Here is an 18,412-nt window from a genome sequence, read left to right as displayed (position 1 = left end):
TTTAGATAACGAATAATGAGGATGTGTATTTTTGCATTTAGACTACTAGTAATGAGGATGTGTATTATTGCATTTAGATAACTAATAATGAGGATGTGTATTTTTGGATTTAGACAACTGGTAATGAGGATGTGTATTATTGCATTCAGACAACTAGTAAATAGGATGTGTATTATTGCATTTAGACAACTAGTAAAGAGGACGTGTAGTATTGCATTCAGACTACTAGTAATGAGGATGTGTATTATTGCATTTAGACCACTAGTAATGAGGATGTGTATTATTGCATTTAGACTACCAGTAATGAGGATGTGTATTATTGCATTTAGGTAATTAATAATGAGGATGTGTATTTTTGCATTTAGACTAATAGTAATGAGGTTGTGTTTTATTGCATTTAGATAAATAATAATGAGGATGTGTATTTTTGCATTTAGACTTCTAGTAATGAAGATGTGTATTATTGTATTTAGACAACTAGCAATGAGGATGTGTATTATTGCATTTAGACAACTAGTAATGAGGATATTTATTATTGCTTTTAGATAACTAATAATGAGGATGTGTATTATTGCATTCAGACAACTAGTGAAGAAGATGTGTATTAATGCATCTAGACTTCAAGTAATGAGGATGTGTATTATTGCATTTAGACAACAAGTAATGAGGTTGTGTATTATTGCATTTAGACAACTATTAATGAGGTTGTGTATTATTGCATTTAGATAACTAATAATGAGGATGTGTATTTTTGCATTTAGACTGCTAGTAATCAGGATGTGTATTACTGCATTTAGACAACTAGTAATGAGGATGTGTATTTTTGCATTTAGACTACTAGTAATAAGGATGTGTATTATTGCATTTAGATAACTAATAATGAGGATGTGTATTTTTGCATTTAGACCACTAGTAATGAGGATGTGTATTATTGCATTTAGACAACTAGTAATGAGGATGTGTATTATTGCATTTAGACAACAAGTAATGAGGATGTGGATTATTGCATTTAGACAACTAGTAATGAGGATGTGTAGTATTGCATTTAGACAACTAGTAATGAGGATGTGTTTTATTGCATTTAGACTACTAGTGATGAGGATGTGTATTATTGCATTTAAATAACTAGTAATGAGGATGTGTATTATTGCATTTAGACAACTAGTAATGAGGATGTGTATTATTGCATTTAGACTACTAGTAATGAGGATGTTTATTTTTGCATTTAGACTGCTAGTAATGAGGATGTGTATTATTATTGCATTTAGACTACTAGTAATGAGGATGTGTATTATGGCATTTAGACTACTAGTAATGAGGATGTGTATTATTGCATTTAGACTACTAGTAATGAGGATGTGTATTATTGCATTTAGATAATTAATAATGAGGATGTGTATTTTTGCCATTAGACTAATAGTAATGAGGAAGTGTATCATTGCATTTAGATACCTAATAATGAGGGTGTGTATTTTTGCATTTAGACTGCTAGTAATGAAGATGTGTATTATTGCATTCAGACAACTAGCAATGAGGATGTGTATTATTGCATTTAGACTACTAGTAATGAGGATGTGTAGTATTGCATTTAGATAACTAATAATGAGGATGTGTATTATTGCATTTAGATAACTAAAAATGAGGATGTGTATTTTTGCATTTCGACAACTAGTAATGAGGATGTGTATTATTGCATTCAGACAACTAGTAATGAGGATGTGTATTATTGCATTCAGACTACTAGTAATGAGGATGTGTATTATTGCATTTAGACTGCTAGTAATGAGGATGTGTATTATTGCATTTAGATAACTAGCAATGAGGATGTGTATTATTGCATTTAGACTACTAGTAATGAGGATGTTTAGTATTGCATTTAGACAACTAGTAATGAGGATGTGTATTATTGCATTTAGATAACTAATAATGAGGATGTGTATTATTGCATTTAGATAACTAATAATGAGGATGTGTATTTTTGTATTTAGACAACTAGTAATGAGGATGTGTATTATTGCATTTAGACAACTAGTAAAGATGATGTGTATTATTGCATTCAGACTACTAGTAATGAGGATGTGTATTATTGCATTGAGACTACTAGTAATGAGGATGTGTATTATTGCATTTAGACTACTAGCAATGAGGATGTGTATTATTGCCTTTAGATAACGAATAATGAGGATGTGTATTTTTGCATTTAGACTACTAGTAATGAGGATGTGTATTATTGCATTTAGACAACTGGTAATGAGGATGTGTATTATTGCATTCAGACAACTAGTAAATAGGATGTGTATTATTGCATTTAGACAACTAGTAAAGAGGACGTGTAGTATTGCATTCAGACTACTAGTAATGAGGATGTTTATTATTGCATTTAGACTACCAGTAATGAGGATGTGTATTATTGCATTTAGGTAATTAATAATGAGGATGTGTATTATTGCATTTAAATAACTAGTAATGAGGATGTGTATTATTGCATTTAGACAACTAGTAACGAGGATGTGTATTATTATATTTAGACTACTAGTAATGAGGATGTTTATTTTTGCATTTAGACTACTGGTAATGAGGATGTGTAGTAATTCATTTAGATAACTAATAATGAGGATGTGTAGTATTGCATTTAGATAACTAATAATGAGGATGTGTATTATTGCATTTAGACAACTAGTAATGAGGATATTTATTATTGCTTTTAGATAACTAATAATGAGGATGTGTATTATTGCATTTAGACAACTAGTGAAGAAGATGTGTATTAATGCATCTAGACTTCAAGTAATGAGGATGTGTATTATTGCATTTAGACAACAAGTAATGAGGTTGTGTATTATTGCATTTAGACAACTAGTAATGAGGTTGTGTATTATTGCATTTAGATAACTAATAATGAGGATGTGTATTTTTGCATTTAGACTGCTAGTAATCAGGATGTGTATTATTGCATTTAGACAACTAGTAATGAGGATGTGTATTTTTGCATTTAGACTACTAGTAATAAGGATGTGTATTATTGCATTTAGATAACTAATAATGAGGATGTGTATTTTTGCATTTAGACTACTAGTAATGAGGATGTGTATTATTGCATTTAGACAACTAGTAATGAGGATGTGTATTATTGCATTTAGACAACAAGTAATGAGGATGTGGATTATTGCATTTAGACAACTAGTAATGAGGATGTGTAGTATTGCATTTAGACAACTAGTTATGAGGATGTGTATTATTGCATTTAGACTACTAGTGATGAGGATGTGTATTATTGCATTTAAATAACTAGTAATGAGGATGTGTATTATTGCATTTAGACAACTAGTAATGAGGATGTGTATTATTGCATTTAGACTACTAGTAATGAGGATGTTTATTTTTGCATTTAGACTGCTAGTAATGAGGATGTGTATTATTATTGCATTTAGACTACTAGTAATGAGGATGTGTATTATGGCATTTAGACTACTAGTAATGAGGATGTGTATTATTGCATTTAGACTACTAGTAATGAGGAAGTGTATCATTGCATTTAGATACCTAATAATCAGGGTGTGTATTTTTGCATTTAGACTGCTAGTAATGAAGATGTGTATTATTGCATTCAGACAACTAGCAATGAGGATGTGTATTATTGCATTTAGACTACTAGTAATGAGGATGTGTAGTATTGCATTTAGACAACTAGTAATGAGGATGTATAGTATTGCATTTAGACAACTAGTAATGAGGATGTGTATTATTGCATTCAGATAACTAATAATGAGGATGTGTATTTTTGCATTTAGACAACTAGTAATGATGATGTGTATTATTGCATTTAGACAACTAGTAAAGATGATGTGTATTATTGCATTCAGACTACTGGTAATGAGGATGTGTATTGTTGCATTTAGACTACTAGTAATGAGGATGTGTATTATTGCATTTAGACTACTAGTAATGAGGATGTGTATTATTGCCTTTAGATAACGAATAATGAGGATGTGTATTTTTGCATTTAGACTACTAGTAATGAGGATGTGTATTATTGCATTTAGATAACTAATAATGAGGATGTGTATTTTTGGATTTAGACAACTAGTAATGAGGATGTGTATTATTGCATTCAGACAACTAGTAAAGAGGATGTGTATTATTGCATTTAGACAACTAGTAATGAGGATGTGTATTATTGCATTCAGACTACTATTAATGAGGATGCTTATTATTGCATTTAGACCACTAGTAATGAGGATGTGTATTATTACATTTAGACTACCAGTAATGAGGATGTGTATTATTGCATTTAGATAATTAATGACGAGGATGTGTATTTTTGCATTTAGACTAATAGTAATGAGGTTGTGTTTTATTGCATTTAGATAACTAATAATGAGGATGTGTATTTTTGCATTTAGACTGCTAGTAATGAAGATGTGTATTATTGCATTTAGACAACTAGCAATGAGGATGTGTATTATTGCATTCAGACTAGTAGTAATGAGGATTTGTATTATTGCATTTAGACAACTAGTAATGAGGATGTATATTATTGCATTTAGACAACTACTAATGAGGATGTTTATTATTGCATTTAGATAACTAATAATGAGGATGTATGTTATTGCATTTAGACAACTAGGAAAGAGGATGTTCATTAATGCATTTAGACTACTAGTAATGAGGATGTGTATTATTGCATTCAGACTACTAGTAATTAGGATGTGTATTATTGCATTTAGACTACTAGTAATGAGGATGTGTATTATTGCATTTAGACTACTAGTGATGAGGATGTGTATATTGCATTTAGATAAGTAATAATGAGGATGTGTATTTTTGCATTTAGATTTCTAGTAATGAGGATGTGTATTATTGCATTTAGACAAAAATGGTAATGAGGATGTGTATTATTGCATTTAGACTACTAGTAATGAGGATGTGTATTATTGCATTTAGACTACTAGTAATGAGGATGTGTATTATTGCATTTAGACTACTAGTATTGAGGATGTGTATTGTTGCATTTAGACTACTAGTAATGAGGATTTGTATTATTGCATCTAGACTACAAGTAATGAGGATGTGTATTATTGCATTTAGACAACAAGTAATGAGGATGTGTATTATTGAATTAGACAACTAGTAATGAGGTTGTGTATTATTGCATTTAGATAACTTATAATGAGGATGTGTATTTTTGCATTTAGACTGCTAGTAATGAGGATGTGTATTATTGCATTTAGACAACTAGTAATGAGGATGTGTATTTTTACATTTAGATTACTAGTAATGAGGATGTGTATTATTGCATTTAGACAACTAGTAATGAGGATGTGTATTATTGCATCTATACTACAAATAATGAGGATGTGTATTATTGCATTTAGACAACTAGTAATGAGCATGTGTATTGTTTCATTTAGACTATTAGTAATGAGGTTGTGTATTATTGCATTTAGACAACTAGTATTGAGGATGTGTATTATTGCATTTAGACTATTAGTAATGAGGATGTGCGTTATTGCATTGAGACAAATAGTAATGAGGATGTGTATTATTGCATTTCAGCAACTCTTAATGAGGATGTGTATCATTGCATTTAGGCAACTAGTAAGGAGGATGTGTAGTTTTATATTAGAAAACTAGTAATGGGGATGTGTATTATTGCATTTAGACAACTAGTAATGAGGATGTGTATTATTGCATTTAGACAGTTATGAAGATGTGTATTATTGCATTTAGAAAGCTTCTAATGAGGATGTTTAGTATTGCATTTAGACTACTAGTAATGAGGATGTGTATTATTGCATTTAGACAACTAGTAATGAGTATGTTTATTATTGCATTTAGATAACTAATAATGAGGATGTGTGTTATTGCATTCAGACAACTAGGAAAGAGGATGTTCATTAATGCATTTAGACTACTAGTAATGAGGATGTGTATTATTGCATTCAGACTACTAGTAATTAGGATGTGTATTATTGCATTTAGACTACTAGTAATGAGGATGTGTATTATTGCATTTAGACTACTAGTGACGAGGATGTGTATATTGCATTTAGATAACTAATAATGAGGATGTGTATTTTTGCATTTAGATTACTAGTAATGAGGATGTGTATTATTGCATTTAGACAAAAATGGTAATGAGGATGTGTATTATTGCATTTAGACTACTAGTAATGAGGATGTGTATTATTGCATTTAGACTACTAGTAATGAGGATGTGTATTATTTTATTTAGACTACTAGTATTGAGGATGTGTATTATTGCATTTAGACTACTAGTAATGAGGATGTGTATTATTGCATCTAGACTACAAGTAATGAGGATGTGTATTATTGCATTTAGACAACAAGTAATGAGGATGTGTATTATTGAATTAGACAACTAGTAATGAGGTTGTGTATTATTGCATTTAGATAACTAATAATGAAGATGTGTATTTTTGCATTTAGACTACTAGTAATGAGGATGTGTATTATTGCATTTAGACAACTAGTAATGAGGATGTGTATTATTGCATCTATACTACAAATAATGAGGATGTGTATTATTGCGTTTAGACAACTAGTAATGAGCATGTGTATTGTTTCATTTAGACTATTAGTAATGATTTTGTGTATTATTGCATTTAGACAACTAGTATTGAGGATGTGTATTATTGCATTTAGACTATTAGTAATGAGGATGTGCGTTATTGCATTGAGACAAATAGTAATGAGGATGTGTATTATTGCATTTCAGCAACTAGTAATGAGGATGTGTATCATTGCATTTAGGCAACTAGTAAGGAGGATGTGTAGTTTTATATTAGAAAACTAGTAATGGGGATGTGTATTATTGCATTTAGACTACTGGTAATGAGGAAGTGTATTATTGCATTTAGACAACTAGCAATGAGGATGTGTATCATTGCATTTAGACTACTAGTAATGAGGATGTGTATTATTGCATTTAGACTACTGGTAATGACGATGTGTATTTATGCATTTAGACTACTAGTAATGAGGATGTGTATTATTGCATTTAGACAACTAGTAATGAGGATGTGTATTATTGCATCTAGACTACAAGTAATGAGGATGTGTATTATTGCATTTAGACAACAAGTAATGAGGATGTGGATTATTGCATTTAGACAACTAGTAATGAGGATGTGTATTATTGCATTTAGATAACTAATAATGAGGATGTGTATTTTTGTATTTAAACTGTTCGTAATGAGGATTTCTCTTATTGCATTTAGACAACTAGTAATGAGGATCTGTATTTTTGCATTTAGACTACTAGTAATGAGGATGTGTATTATTGCATTTAGATAACTAATAATTAGGATTTGTATTTTTGCATTTAGACTACTAGTAATGAGGATGTGTATTATTGCATTTAGACAACTAGTACTGAGAATGGGTATTATTGCATCTAGACTACAAGTAATGAGGATGTTTATTATTGCAATTAGACAACAAGTAATGAGGATGTGGATTATTGCATTTAGACAACTAGTAATGAGGATGTGTAGTATTGCATTTAGAGAACTAGTATTGTGGATGTGTAGTATTGCCTTTAGACAACTAGTTATGAGGATGTGTAGTATTGCCTTTAGACAACTAGTAATGAGGATGTGTAGTATTGCATTTAGACAACTAGTAATGAGGATGTGTAGTATTGCCTTTAGACAACTAGTAATGAGGATGTGTAGTATTGCATTTAGACAACTAGTAATGAGGATGTGGATTATTGCATTTAGACTACTAGTAATGAGGCTGTGTATTATTGCATTCAGACTACTAGTAATGAGGCTGTGTATTATTGCATTCAGACTACTAGTAATTAGGATGTGTATTATTGCATTTAGACTATTAGTAATGAGGATGTGTATTATTGCATTTAGACTACTAGTGATGAGGATGTGTATATTGCATTTAGATAACTAATAATGAGGATGTGTATTTTTGCATTTAGATTACTAGTAATGAGGATGTGTATTATAGCATTTAGACAAAAATGGTAATGAGGATGTGTATTATTGCATTTAGACTACTAGTAATGAGGATGTGTATTATTGCATTTAGACTACTAGTAATGAGGATGTGTATTATTGCATTTAGACTACTAGTATTGAGGATGTGTATTATTGCATTTAGACTACTAGTAATGAGGATGTGTATTATTGCATTTAGATAACTAATAATGAAGATGTGTATTTTTGCATTTAGACTACTAGTAATGAGGATGTGTATTATTGCATTTAGACAACTAGTAATGAGGATGTGTATTATTGCATCTAGACTACAAGTAATGAGGATGTGTATTATTGCATTTAGACAACAAGTAATGAGGATGTGTATTATTGAATTAGACAACTAGTAATGAGGTTGTGTATTATTGCATTTAGGTAACTAATAATGAGGATGTGTATTTTTGCATTTAGACTGCTAGTAATGAGGATGTGTATTATTGCATTTAGACAACTAGTAATGAGGATGTGTATTTTTGCATTTAGATTACTAGTAATGAGGATGTGTATTATTGCATTTAGACAACTAGTAATGAGGATGTGTATTATTGCATCTATACTACAAATAATGAGGATGTGTATTATTGCATTTAGACAACTAGTAATGAGCATGTGTATTGTTGCATTTAGACTATTAGTAATGAGGTTGTGTATTATTGCATTTAGACAACTAGTATTGAGGATGTGTATTATTGCATTTAGACTATTAGTAATGAGGATGTGCGTTATTGCATTGAGACGAATAGTAATGAGGATGTGTATTATTGCATTTCAGCAACTAGTAATGAGGATGTGTATCATTGCATTTAGGCAACTAGTAAGGAGGATGTGTAGTTTTATATTAGAAAACTAGTAATGGGGATGTGTATTATTGCATTTAGACAACTAGTAATGAGGATGTGTATTATTGCATTTAGACAATTAGTTATGAAGATGTGTATTATTGCATTTAGAAAGCTTCTAATGAGGATGTTTAGTATTGCATTTAGACTACTAGTAATGAGGATGTGTATTATTGCATTTAGACAACTAGTAATCAGTATGTTTTTTATTTTATTCAAACAACTAGTAATGAGGATGTGTATTATTGCATTTAGACTACTGGTAATGAGGAAGTGTATTATTGCATTTAGACAACTAGCAATGAGGATGTGTATTATTGCATTTAGACAACTAGTAATGAGTATGTTTTTTATTTTATTCAAACAACTAGTAATGAGGATGTGTATTATTGCATTTAGACTACTGGTAATGAGGAAGTGTATTATTGCATTTAGACAACTAGCAATGAGGATGTGTATTATTGCATTTAGACAACTAGTAATGAGTATGTTTTTTATTTTATTCAAACAACTAGTAATGAGGATGTGTATTATTGCATTTAGGCTACTGGTAATGAGGAAGTGTATTATTGCATTTAGACAACTAGCAATGAGGATGTGTATTATTGCATTTAGACTACTAGTAATGAGAATGTGTATTATTGCATTTAGACTACTGGTAATGACGATGTGTATTTTTGCATTTAGACTACTAGTAATGAGGATGTGTATTATTGCATTCAGACAACTAGTAATGAGGATGTGTATTATTGCATCTAGACTACAAGTAATGAGGATGTGTATTATTGCATTTAGACAACAAGTAATGAGGATGTGGATTATTGCATTTAGACAACTAGTAATGAGGATGTGTATTATTGCATTTAGATAACTAATAATGAGGATGTGTATTTTTGTATTTAAACTGTTCGTAATGAGGATTTCTCTTATTGCATTTAGACAACTAGTAATGAGGATCTGTATTTTTGCATTTAGACTACTACTAATGAGGATGTGTATTATTGCATTTAGACAACTAGTAATGAGGATGGGTATTATTACATTTAGATAACTAATAATGAGGATGTGTATTTTTGGATTTAGACAACTAGAAATGAGGATGTGTATTATTGCATTCAGACAACTAGTAAAGAGGATGTGTATTACTGCATTTAGACAACTAGTAATGAGGATGTGTATTATTGCATTCAGACTACTATTAATGAGGATGTGTATTATTGCATTTAGACCACTAGTAATGAGGATGTGTATTATTACATTTAGACTACCAGTAATGAGGATGTGTATTATTGCATTTAGATAATTAATGACGAGGATGTGTATTTTTGCATTTAGACTAATAGTAATGAGGTTGTGTTTTATTGCATTTAGATAACTAATAATGAGGATGTGTATTTTTGCATTTAGACTGCTAGTAATGAAGATGTGTGTTATTGCATTTAGACAACTAGGAAAGAGGATGTTCATTAATGCATTTAGACTACTAGTAATGAGGATGTGTATTATTGCATTCAGACTACTAGTAATTAGGATGTGTATTATTGCATTTAGACTACTAGTAATGAGGATGTGTATTATTGCATTTAGACTACTAGTGATGAGGATGTGTATATTGCATTTAGATAACTAATAATGAGGATGTGTATTTTTGCATTTAGATTACTAGTAATGAGGATGTGTATTATTGCATTTAGACAAAAATGGTAATGAGGATGTGTATTATTGCATTTAGACTACTGGTAATGAGGATGTGTATTATTGCATTTAGACTACTAGTAATGAGGATGTGTATTATTGCATTTAGACTACTAGTATTGAGGATGTGTATTATTGCATTTAGACTACTAGTAATGAGGATGTGTATTATTGCATTTAGATAACTAATAATGAAGATGTGTATTTTTGCATTTAGACTACTAGTAATGAGGATGTGTGTTATTGCATTTAGACAACTAGTAATGAGGATGTGTATTATTGCATCTAGACTACAAGTAATGAGGATGTGTATTATTGCATTTAGACAACAAGTAATGAGGATGTGTATTATTGAATTAGACAACTAGTAATGAGGTTGTGTATTATTGCATTTAGATAACTAATAATGAGGATGTGTATTTTTGCATTTAGACTGCTAGTAATGAGGATGTGTATTATTGCATTTAGACAACTAGTAATGAGGATGTGTAGTATTGCATTTAGACAACTAGTAATGAGGATGTGTAGTATTGCATTTAGACAGCTAGTAATGAGGATGTGGATTTTTGCATTTAGACTACTAGTAATGAGGATGTGTATTATTGCATTTAGACAACTAGTAATGAGGATGGGTATTATTGCATCTAGACTACAAGTAATGAGGATGTTTATTATTGCATTTAGACAACAAGTAATGAGGATGTGGATTATTGCATTTAGACAACTAGTAATGAGGATGTGTAGTATTGCATTTAGAGAACTAGTAATGAGGATGTGTAGTATTGCCTTTAGACAACTAGTTATGAGGATGTGTAGTATTGCCTTTAGACAACTAGTAATGAGGATGTGTAGTATTGCATTTAGACAACTAGTAATGAGGATGTGTAGTATTGCTTTTAGACAACTAGTAATGAGGATGTGTAGTATTGCATTTAGACAACTAGTAATGAGGATGTGGATTATTGCATTTAGACTACTAGTAATGAGGAATTGTATTATGGAATTTACATAACTAATAATGATGATGTGTATTATTGCATTTAGACCAGGGGCGCTCACACTTTTTCTGCAGGCGAGCTACTTTTCAATTGACCAAGTCGAGGAGATCTACCTCATTCCTATTTATAATTTATATTTATTTATTTATGAAAGACATTCTTGTTAACAAGTTAATGGTGTTTAATGATAATACAAGCATGTTTAACACACATAGATTCCTTTCTTTCATGAAGACAAGAATATAAGTTGGTGTATTTGATTCTGATGACTTGCATTGATTGGAATTAGACAGTGGTGCTGATAACGTCCGCATTTTCAAATGGAGGAAAAAAAAGTCCTCCTTTCTGTCCAATACCACTTGAAAGTGGTTGGATTTGGCATCTCATTTGTCCAACTTGCATACTCGTTTTTAAACACTTTGTTATGAGAGTAGCATATGTGTGTGGCCCTTTAATGTCTGGCAGCAGGTGAGTGACGTCAGTGAGAGTGCGGGTGGGCAAGCAAGTGAGAAAGCGGTCGCTGAGGGCGGGGGAGAAATACATTGACATCACACTCCGTAGCTTGCTAGCTTGTGCACGCTAGCTTTCTGAGACTCTTATTTTGTTAGCACAGGCAGGATGAAACAGGTCTTTTATGGTGAAGACAGGAACTGTGCAGTCGGTCTTTAGAGTTTTGACAGTAGGTACGGAGTCTCTAGAAATAAAATGTGTTTCTCTGCGTCCGCCCTGTTAGTGATTTTTTTCTTAAATATGAGCTCGCAGCAGCCAGCGTCATCTCACAAGATCCTCGGGTGCCGAGAATGTCAAACAACTGACGAAAGTGAAGTCTTTGTATGATTGATGATTGCTCATTTTTATGTATATTTTTTAATGCCTGGCTTGATATTCGACTGACACACCCTCCGAGATCGACCAGTCGATCGCGATCGACGTAATGGGAACCCCTGATTTAGACAATTAGTAATGAGGATGTGTATTATTGCATTTGGACAATTAGTAATGGTAATGTGTATTATTGCATTTAGACAACTAGTAATGGGGATGTGTATTATTGCATTTAGACTACTAGTAATGACGATGTGTATTATTGCATTTAGAGAACTAATAATGAGGATGTGTATTTTTGCATTTAGACTACTAGTAATGACGATGTGTATTATTCCATTTAGATAACTAATAATGAGGATGTGTATTTTTGAATTTAGACTACTAGTAATGAGGATGTGTATTATTGCATTTAGACAACTAGTAATGAGGATGTGTATTATTGCATTTTGACTACTAGTAATGAGGATGTGTATTATTGCATTTAGACGAATATAGTAATGAGGATGTGTAGTATTCTATTTAGACAACTAGTAATAAGGATGTGGATTATTGCATTTAGACAAATAGTAATGAGGATGTGTAGTATTGCATTTAGACAACTAGTAATGAGGATGTGGATTATTGCATTTAGATCATTAGTAATGAGGATGTGTATTATTGCATTTAGACAACTAGTAATGAGGATGTGTAGTATTGCATTTAGACAACTAGTAATGAGGATGTGTAGTATTGCATTTAGACAGCTAGTAATGAGGATGTGGATTATTGCATTTAGACTACTACTAATGAGGATGTGTATTTTTGCATTTAGTCTACTAGTAATGAGGATGTGTATTATTGTATTTAGACAACTAGTAATGATGTTGTGTATTATTGCATTTAGACAATTAGTAATGAGGATGTGTATTATTGCATTTTGACTACTAGTAATGAGGATGTGTATTATTGCATTTAGACGAATATAGTAATGAGGATGTGTAGTATTCTATTTAGACAACTAGTAATAAGGATGTGGATTATTGCATTTAGACAAATAGTAATGAGGATGTGTAGTATTGCATTTAGACAACTAGTAATGAGGATGTGGATTATTGCATTTAGATCATTAGTAATGAGGATGTGTATTATTGCATTTAGACAACTAGTAATGAGGATGTGTAGTATTGCATTTAGACAACTAGTAATGAGGATGTGTAGTATTGCATTTAGACAGCTAGTAATGAGGATGTGGATTTTTGCATTTAGACTACTACTAATGAGAATGTGTATTTTTGCATTTAGTCTACTAGTAATGAGGATGTGTATTATTGTATTTAGACAACTAGTAATGATGTTGTGTATTATTGCATTTAGACAATTAGTAATGAGGATGTGTATTATTGCATTTAGACAACTAGTAATGGTAATGTATATTATTGCATTTAGACAACTAGTAATGGGGATGTGTATTATTGCATTTAGACAACTAGTAATGAGGATGTGTATTGTTTTATTTAGACTATTAGTAATGAGGATGTGTATTATTGCATTTAGATAACTAGTAATTAGGATGTGTATTATTGCATTTAGACTATTAGTAATGAGGATGTGTATTATTGCATTGAGACAACTAGCAATGAGGATGTGTATTATCACATTTAGACAACTAGTAATGAGGATGTGTATTATTACATTTCAGCAACTAGTAATGAGGATGTGTATCATTGCATTTAGGCAACTAGTAATGAGGATGTGTAGTTTTGCATTAGAAAAATAGTAATGGGGATGTGTATTATTGCATTTAGACAACTAGTAATGAGGATGTGTATTATTGCATTTAGACAATTAGTTATGAAGATGTGTATTATTGCATTTAGACAACTTGTAATGAGGATGTGTAGTATTGCATTTAGACAACTACTAATGAGGATGTGCAGTATTGCATTTAGACAACTAGTAATGAGGATGTGTATTATTGCATTTAGACAACTAGTAATGAGGATGTGTATTATTGCATTTAGACAACTAGTAATGAAGATTTGTATTATTGCATTTAGACTACTGGTAATGAGGATGTGTATTATTGCATTTAGACAACTAGCAATGAGGATGTGTATTATTGCATTTAGACTACTAGTAATGAGGATGTGTATTATTGCATTTAGACAACTAGTAATGAGGATGTGTATTTTGCATTGAGACTTTTATCCTGTTTTTACGCTTGTTTCTAAGGCGATAAACTGTCGAGGCATAACCCTGAGTCCATGTAGGTGTTGGTCCTACAGATAATAATGCCTCCTCATAAAAAAAGCTGCAATTTACAGACGGTCCCCAAGGGGACGCGTCATGTGGTGGTTGTCATGCGATCATTGAAGGCTGACGTCACACCCACTAAATTTGAGAATATATATATTTTTTTCCATTTCCAAGCCGCATCGGACTATAAGTCACAGATATAATGTATATGTTGTGAAATGAGTTATTCACACGGAAATATTGTTTAAATGTTTATTTACATACCTTTGTTCCAAAGGGTGTCTTTAACAGGGCAGTAAAACGGCTGACCAAACAAAAAAGAAGTCATGGTCATCGACTCGCTAGCTGTGGAAGCTAGCTCTCCAAACAGCTAAACAGACTCAATAACGCCATGGTGATTGATGTGTTGGTGAATTTGGTGAGGAATTTTGTGAAACTGAAAAAATACAAAAAGAATGCCATTTTAAGTTGTTAAATGTGTTAGCATATTAGTTAATGCTAACTACGCTAGCTTCATTACATTACGAAAGCAAGTACACATATGCATGAAAATACTCCTACATACATCACACATGGGACGGTTTAGTTTTAGTTATATTGTAAAACTTTTAAACATTGCTTGGAGTGATGAATGAAGACTCCATACGAGTACTAACGCTATGGAAGGTGAGAAAATTTCCAGTTGAAAGCTCAGTCTAAACAGAAAGGCAATGGAGCATTACAGCACCTGCAGTGAGCAATCTCGTTGAAAATATAAATTACATGCAGTTATGTATATATATAGACAAACCCCGTTTCCATATGAGTTGGGAAATTGTGTTAGATATAAATATAAACAGAATACAATGATTTGCAAATCTTTTTAGACCCATATTCAGTTGAATATGCTACCAAGACAACATACCGTATTTCCTTGAATTGCCGCTGGGTATATAGTATGCGCCTGCCTTGAATTACTGCCGGGTCAAACTCTCTTCCCAAAAATATTTAGCGCATGCTTAGTATTACCGCCTGGTCAAACTTGTGACGTCATTTTCAAAATGGAGGAGGCTGATTTCAAGACCGGTAATTTGAAATCGCATAAAGAGAAGAAGATTAAGAGCTATTTAGTAGGATTTAAGGTCCAAGCTTACATCACACTCAAATTTTTACTGCATACTTTTGGTAAGTGCCGAAGTGAGAAGAGGTTTTAAAATAATTAGCGCATGCTTACTTTTACCGCATGCCTTTGGTAAGCGCAGGAGTGAGAAGAGGTTTTAAATGAATTAGCGCACCGGCGGCAATTCAAGGAAATACAGTATTTGATTTTAAAAGTGATTAACATATTTTTTGTGTGCAAATAATCATTAACTTTAGAATTTGATGCCAGCAACACGTGACAAAGAAGTTGGGAAAGGTGGCAATAAATACTAATTATGTTGAGGGGTGCTCATGAAACACTTATTTGGAACATCTCACAGGTGTGCAGGCTGATTGGGAACAGGTGGGTGCCATGATTGGGTTTAAAAGCAGCTTCCATGAAAAGCTAAGTAATTCACAAATAATGATGGGGCGAGGGTTACCAATTTGTAAGCAAATTGTAGAACAGTTTTAGAACAACATTTCTCAAGGAGCTATTGCAAGGAATTTAGGGATTTTACCATCTACGCTACGTAAAATCATCAAAAGGTTCAGAGAATCTGGAGAAATCAGTGCACGTAAGCGATGATATTACGGACCTTTGACCCCTCAGGCGGTACTGCACCAAAAACCGACATCAGTGTGTAAAGGATATCACCACATGGGCTTAGAAACACTTCATAAAACCACTGTCAGTAACTACAGTTGGTCGCTACATCTGTAAGTGCAAGTTAAAACTCTGCTATGCAAAGCCAAAGCCATTTATCAACAACACCAAGGAACGCCGCCGGCTTCGCTGGGCCCGAGCTCATCTAAGATGGACTGATGCAAAGTGGAAAAGTGTTCTGTTGTCTGACCAGTCCACACTTCAAATTATATTTGGAAACTGTGGACGTGGTGTCCTCTGGAACAAAGAGGAAAATAAACATCTGGATTGTTATAGGCGCAAAGTTCATAAGCCAGCATCTGTGATGGTATTAGTGCCCAAGGCATGGGTAACTTACACATTTGTGAAGGCACCCTTAATGCTGAATGGTCCATACAGGTTTTGGAGCAACATATGTTGTCATCCAAGCAACGTTATCATGGACGCCCCTGCTTATTTCAGCAAGACAACGCGAAGCTACATGTTACAACAGCGTGGTTACGTAGTAAAAGAGTGCGTATACTTTCCTGGCCTGCTTGCAGTCCATACCTGTCTCCCATCGAAAATGTGTGGCGCATTATGAAGCGTCAAATACGACAACAGAGACCCCGGACTGTTGAACAACTTAAGCTGTACATCAAGCAAGAATGGGAAAAAATTCCACTTTCAAAGCTTCAACAATTAGTTTCCTCAGTTCCCAAACGTTTATTGACTGTTGTTAAAAGAAAATGTTATACAACACAGTGGTGAACATGCCCTTTCCCAACTACTTTGGCACGTGTTGCAGCCATGAAATTATAAGGTAATTATTATTTGCAAAAAAAAAAAAAGCTTTTTGTGTTTGAACATCAAATATCTTGTCTTTGTAGTGCATCCAATTGAATACGGGTTGAAAAGGATTTGCAAATCATTGTATGAGGTGGCGACTTGTCCAGGGTGTACACCGCCTTCCGCCCGATTGTAGCTGAGATAGGCACCAGCGCCCCCCGCAACCCCAAAGGGAATAAGCGGTAGAAAATGGATGGATGGATGGATGTATTCCGTTTATATTTACATCTAACACAATTTCCCAACTCATGGAAACGGGGTTTGTATATATATATATATATATATATATATATATATATATATATATTTATATATATAAGGGACAGTGTGGCGCAGTGGGGAGAGTGGCTGTGCGCAACCCGAGCGTCCCTGGTTCAATTCCCACCTAGTACCAACCTCGTCACGTCCGTTGTGTCCTGAGCAAGACACTTCACCCTTGCTCCTGATGGGTGCTGGTTGGCGCCTTGCATGGCAGCTCCCTCCATCAGTGTGTGAATGGGTAAATGTGGAAGTAGTGTCAAAGCGCTTTGAGTACCTTGAAGGTAGAAAAGCGCTATACAAGTACAACCCATTTATGTATAAATATATATATATATATATATATATATATATATATATATATATATATATATATATATATATATATATATATATATATATATATATATATATATAAACAAACACTTGCTGAGATGATTACTACGGCGACCAAAAGAGAAGGCATGGTGTAATCAAAGTCTGCTTTGTGTTGTCATGAAGTAGTTAATGAAAGTGAGCATAAAGTAAATAGTGGTTGAGATGAAAGTGGAGAGAATGATGCAACAGATAAAGGCAGCAGGGACAATTTAGTGAAGGCTGAGAGCAAAGACGTGTCCTCATCAGTGAGAGAGTGCCTTGTCTTGTCTCCTCCCCTCAGCGCTCTTGTAGCCGTCCTCTCTGAGCAGCTTTCATGTTGTCACCACACCGCTGCAAGCTCACCTCCTGCCATACGGTATGTCTCTGTCTGCTTTTCCTCTCTGTCTGTCAGCATTTCCTGTCTGTCTGTCTGCATTTCCTCTCTGTCTGTCTGCATTTCCTTTCTGTCCGTCTCCATTTTCTCTCAGTCTGTCTATTATTATACCAAGTCATGTTGCATCATATTATAACAAGTGGTAATGTGTATTATTACGTTTAGATAACTAGTAGTATCGCATTTAGACAACTAGT

General features: G+C 32.9%; 1 protein-coding gene across 6 annotated transcripts in view; it reads left to right on the top strand.

Moving 5' to 3' along the window:
- The window catches only part of osbpl8 (oxysterol binding protein-like 8), a 200,896-nt gene that overhangs the window by 55,723 nt on the left and 126,761 nt on the right, over positions 1-18,412 (top strand). The window contains exon 2 of one of the 6 annotated variants that reach the window (XM_061913982.1): positions 18,123-18,197. The exons of the other annotated variants lie outside the window; for them this stretch is intronic. Within the exon in view, the coding sequence (XP_061769966.1) occupies positions 18,156-18,197 (42 nt within the window). The 5' untranslated portion in view covers positions 18,123-18,155. The remainder of the gene's footprint in view (positions 1-18,122; positions 18,198-18,412) is intronic. 6 annotated transcript variants of the gene reach the window in all.

This window comes from Nerophis ophidion, linkage group LG10 (assembly GCF_033978795.1).
Source record: "Nerophis ophidion isolate RoL-2023_Sa linkage group LG10, RoL_Noph_v1.0, whole genome shotgun sequence".
NCBI lineage: Eukaryota > Metazoa > Chordata > Actinopteri > Syngnathiformes > Syngnathidae > Nerophis > Nerophis ophidion.
This window is presented reverse-complemented; position numbering and strand designations above follow the sequence as displayed.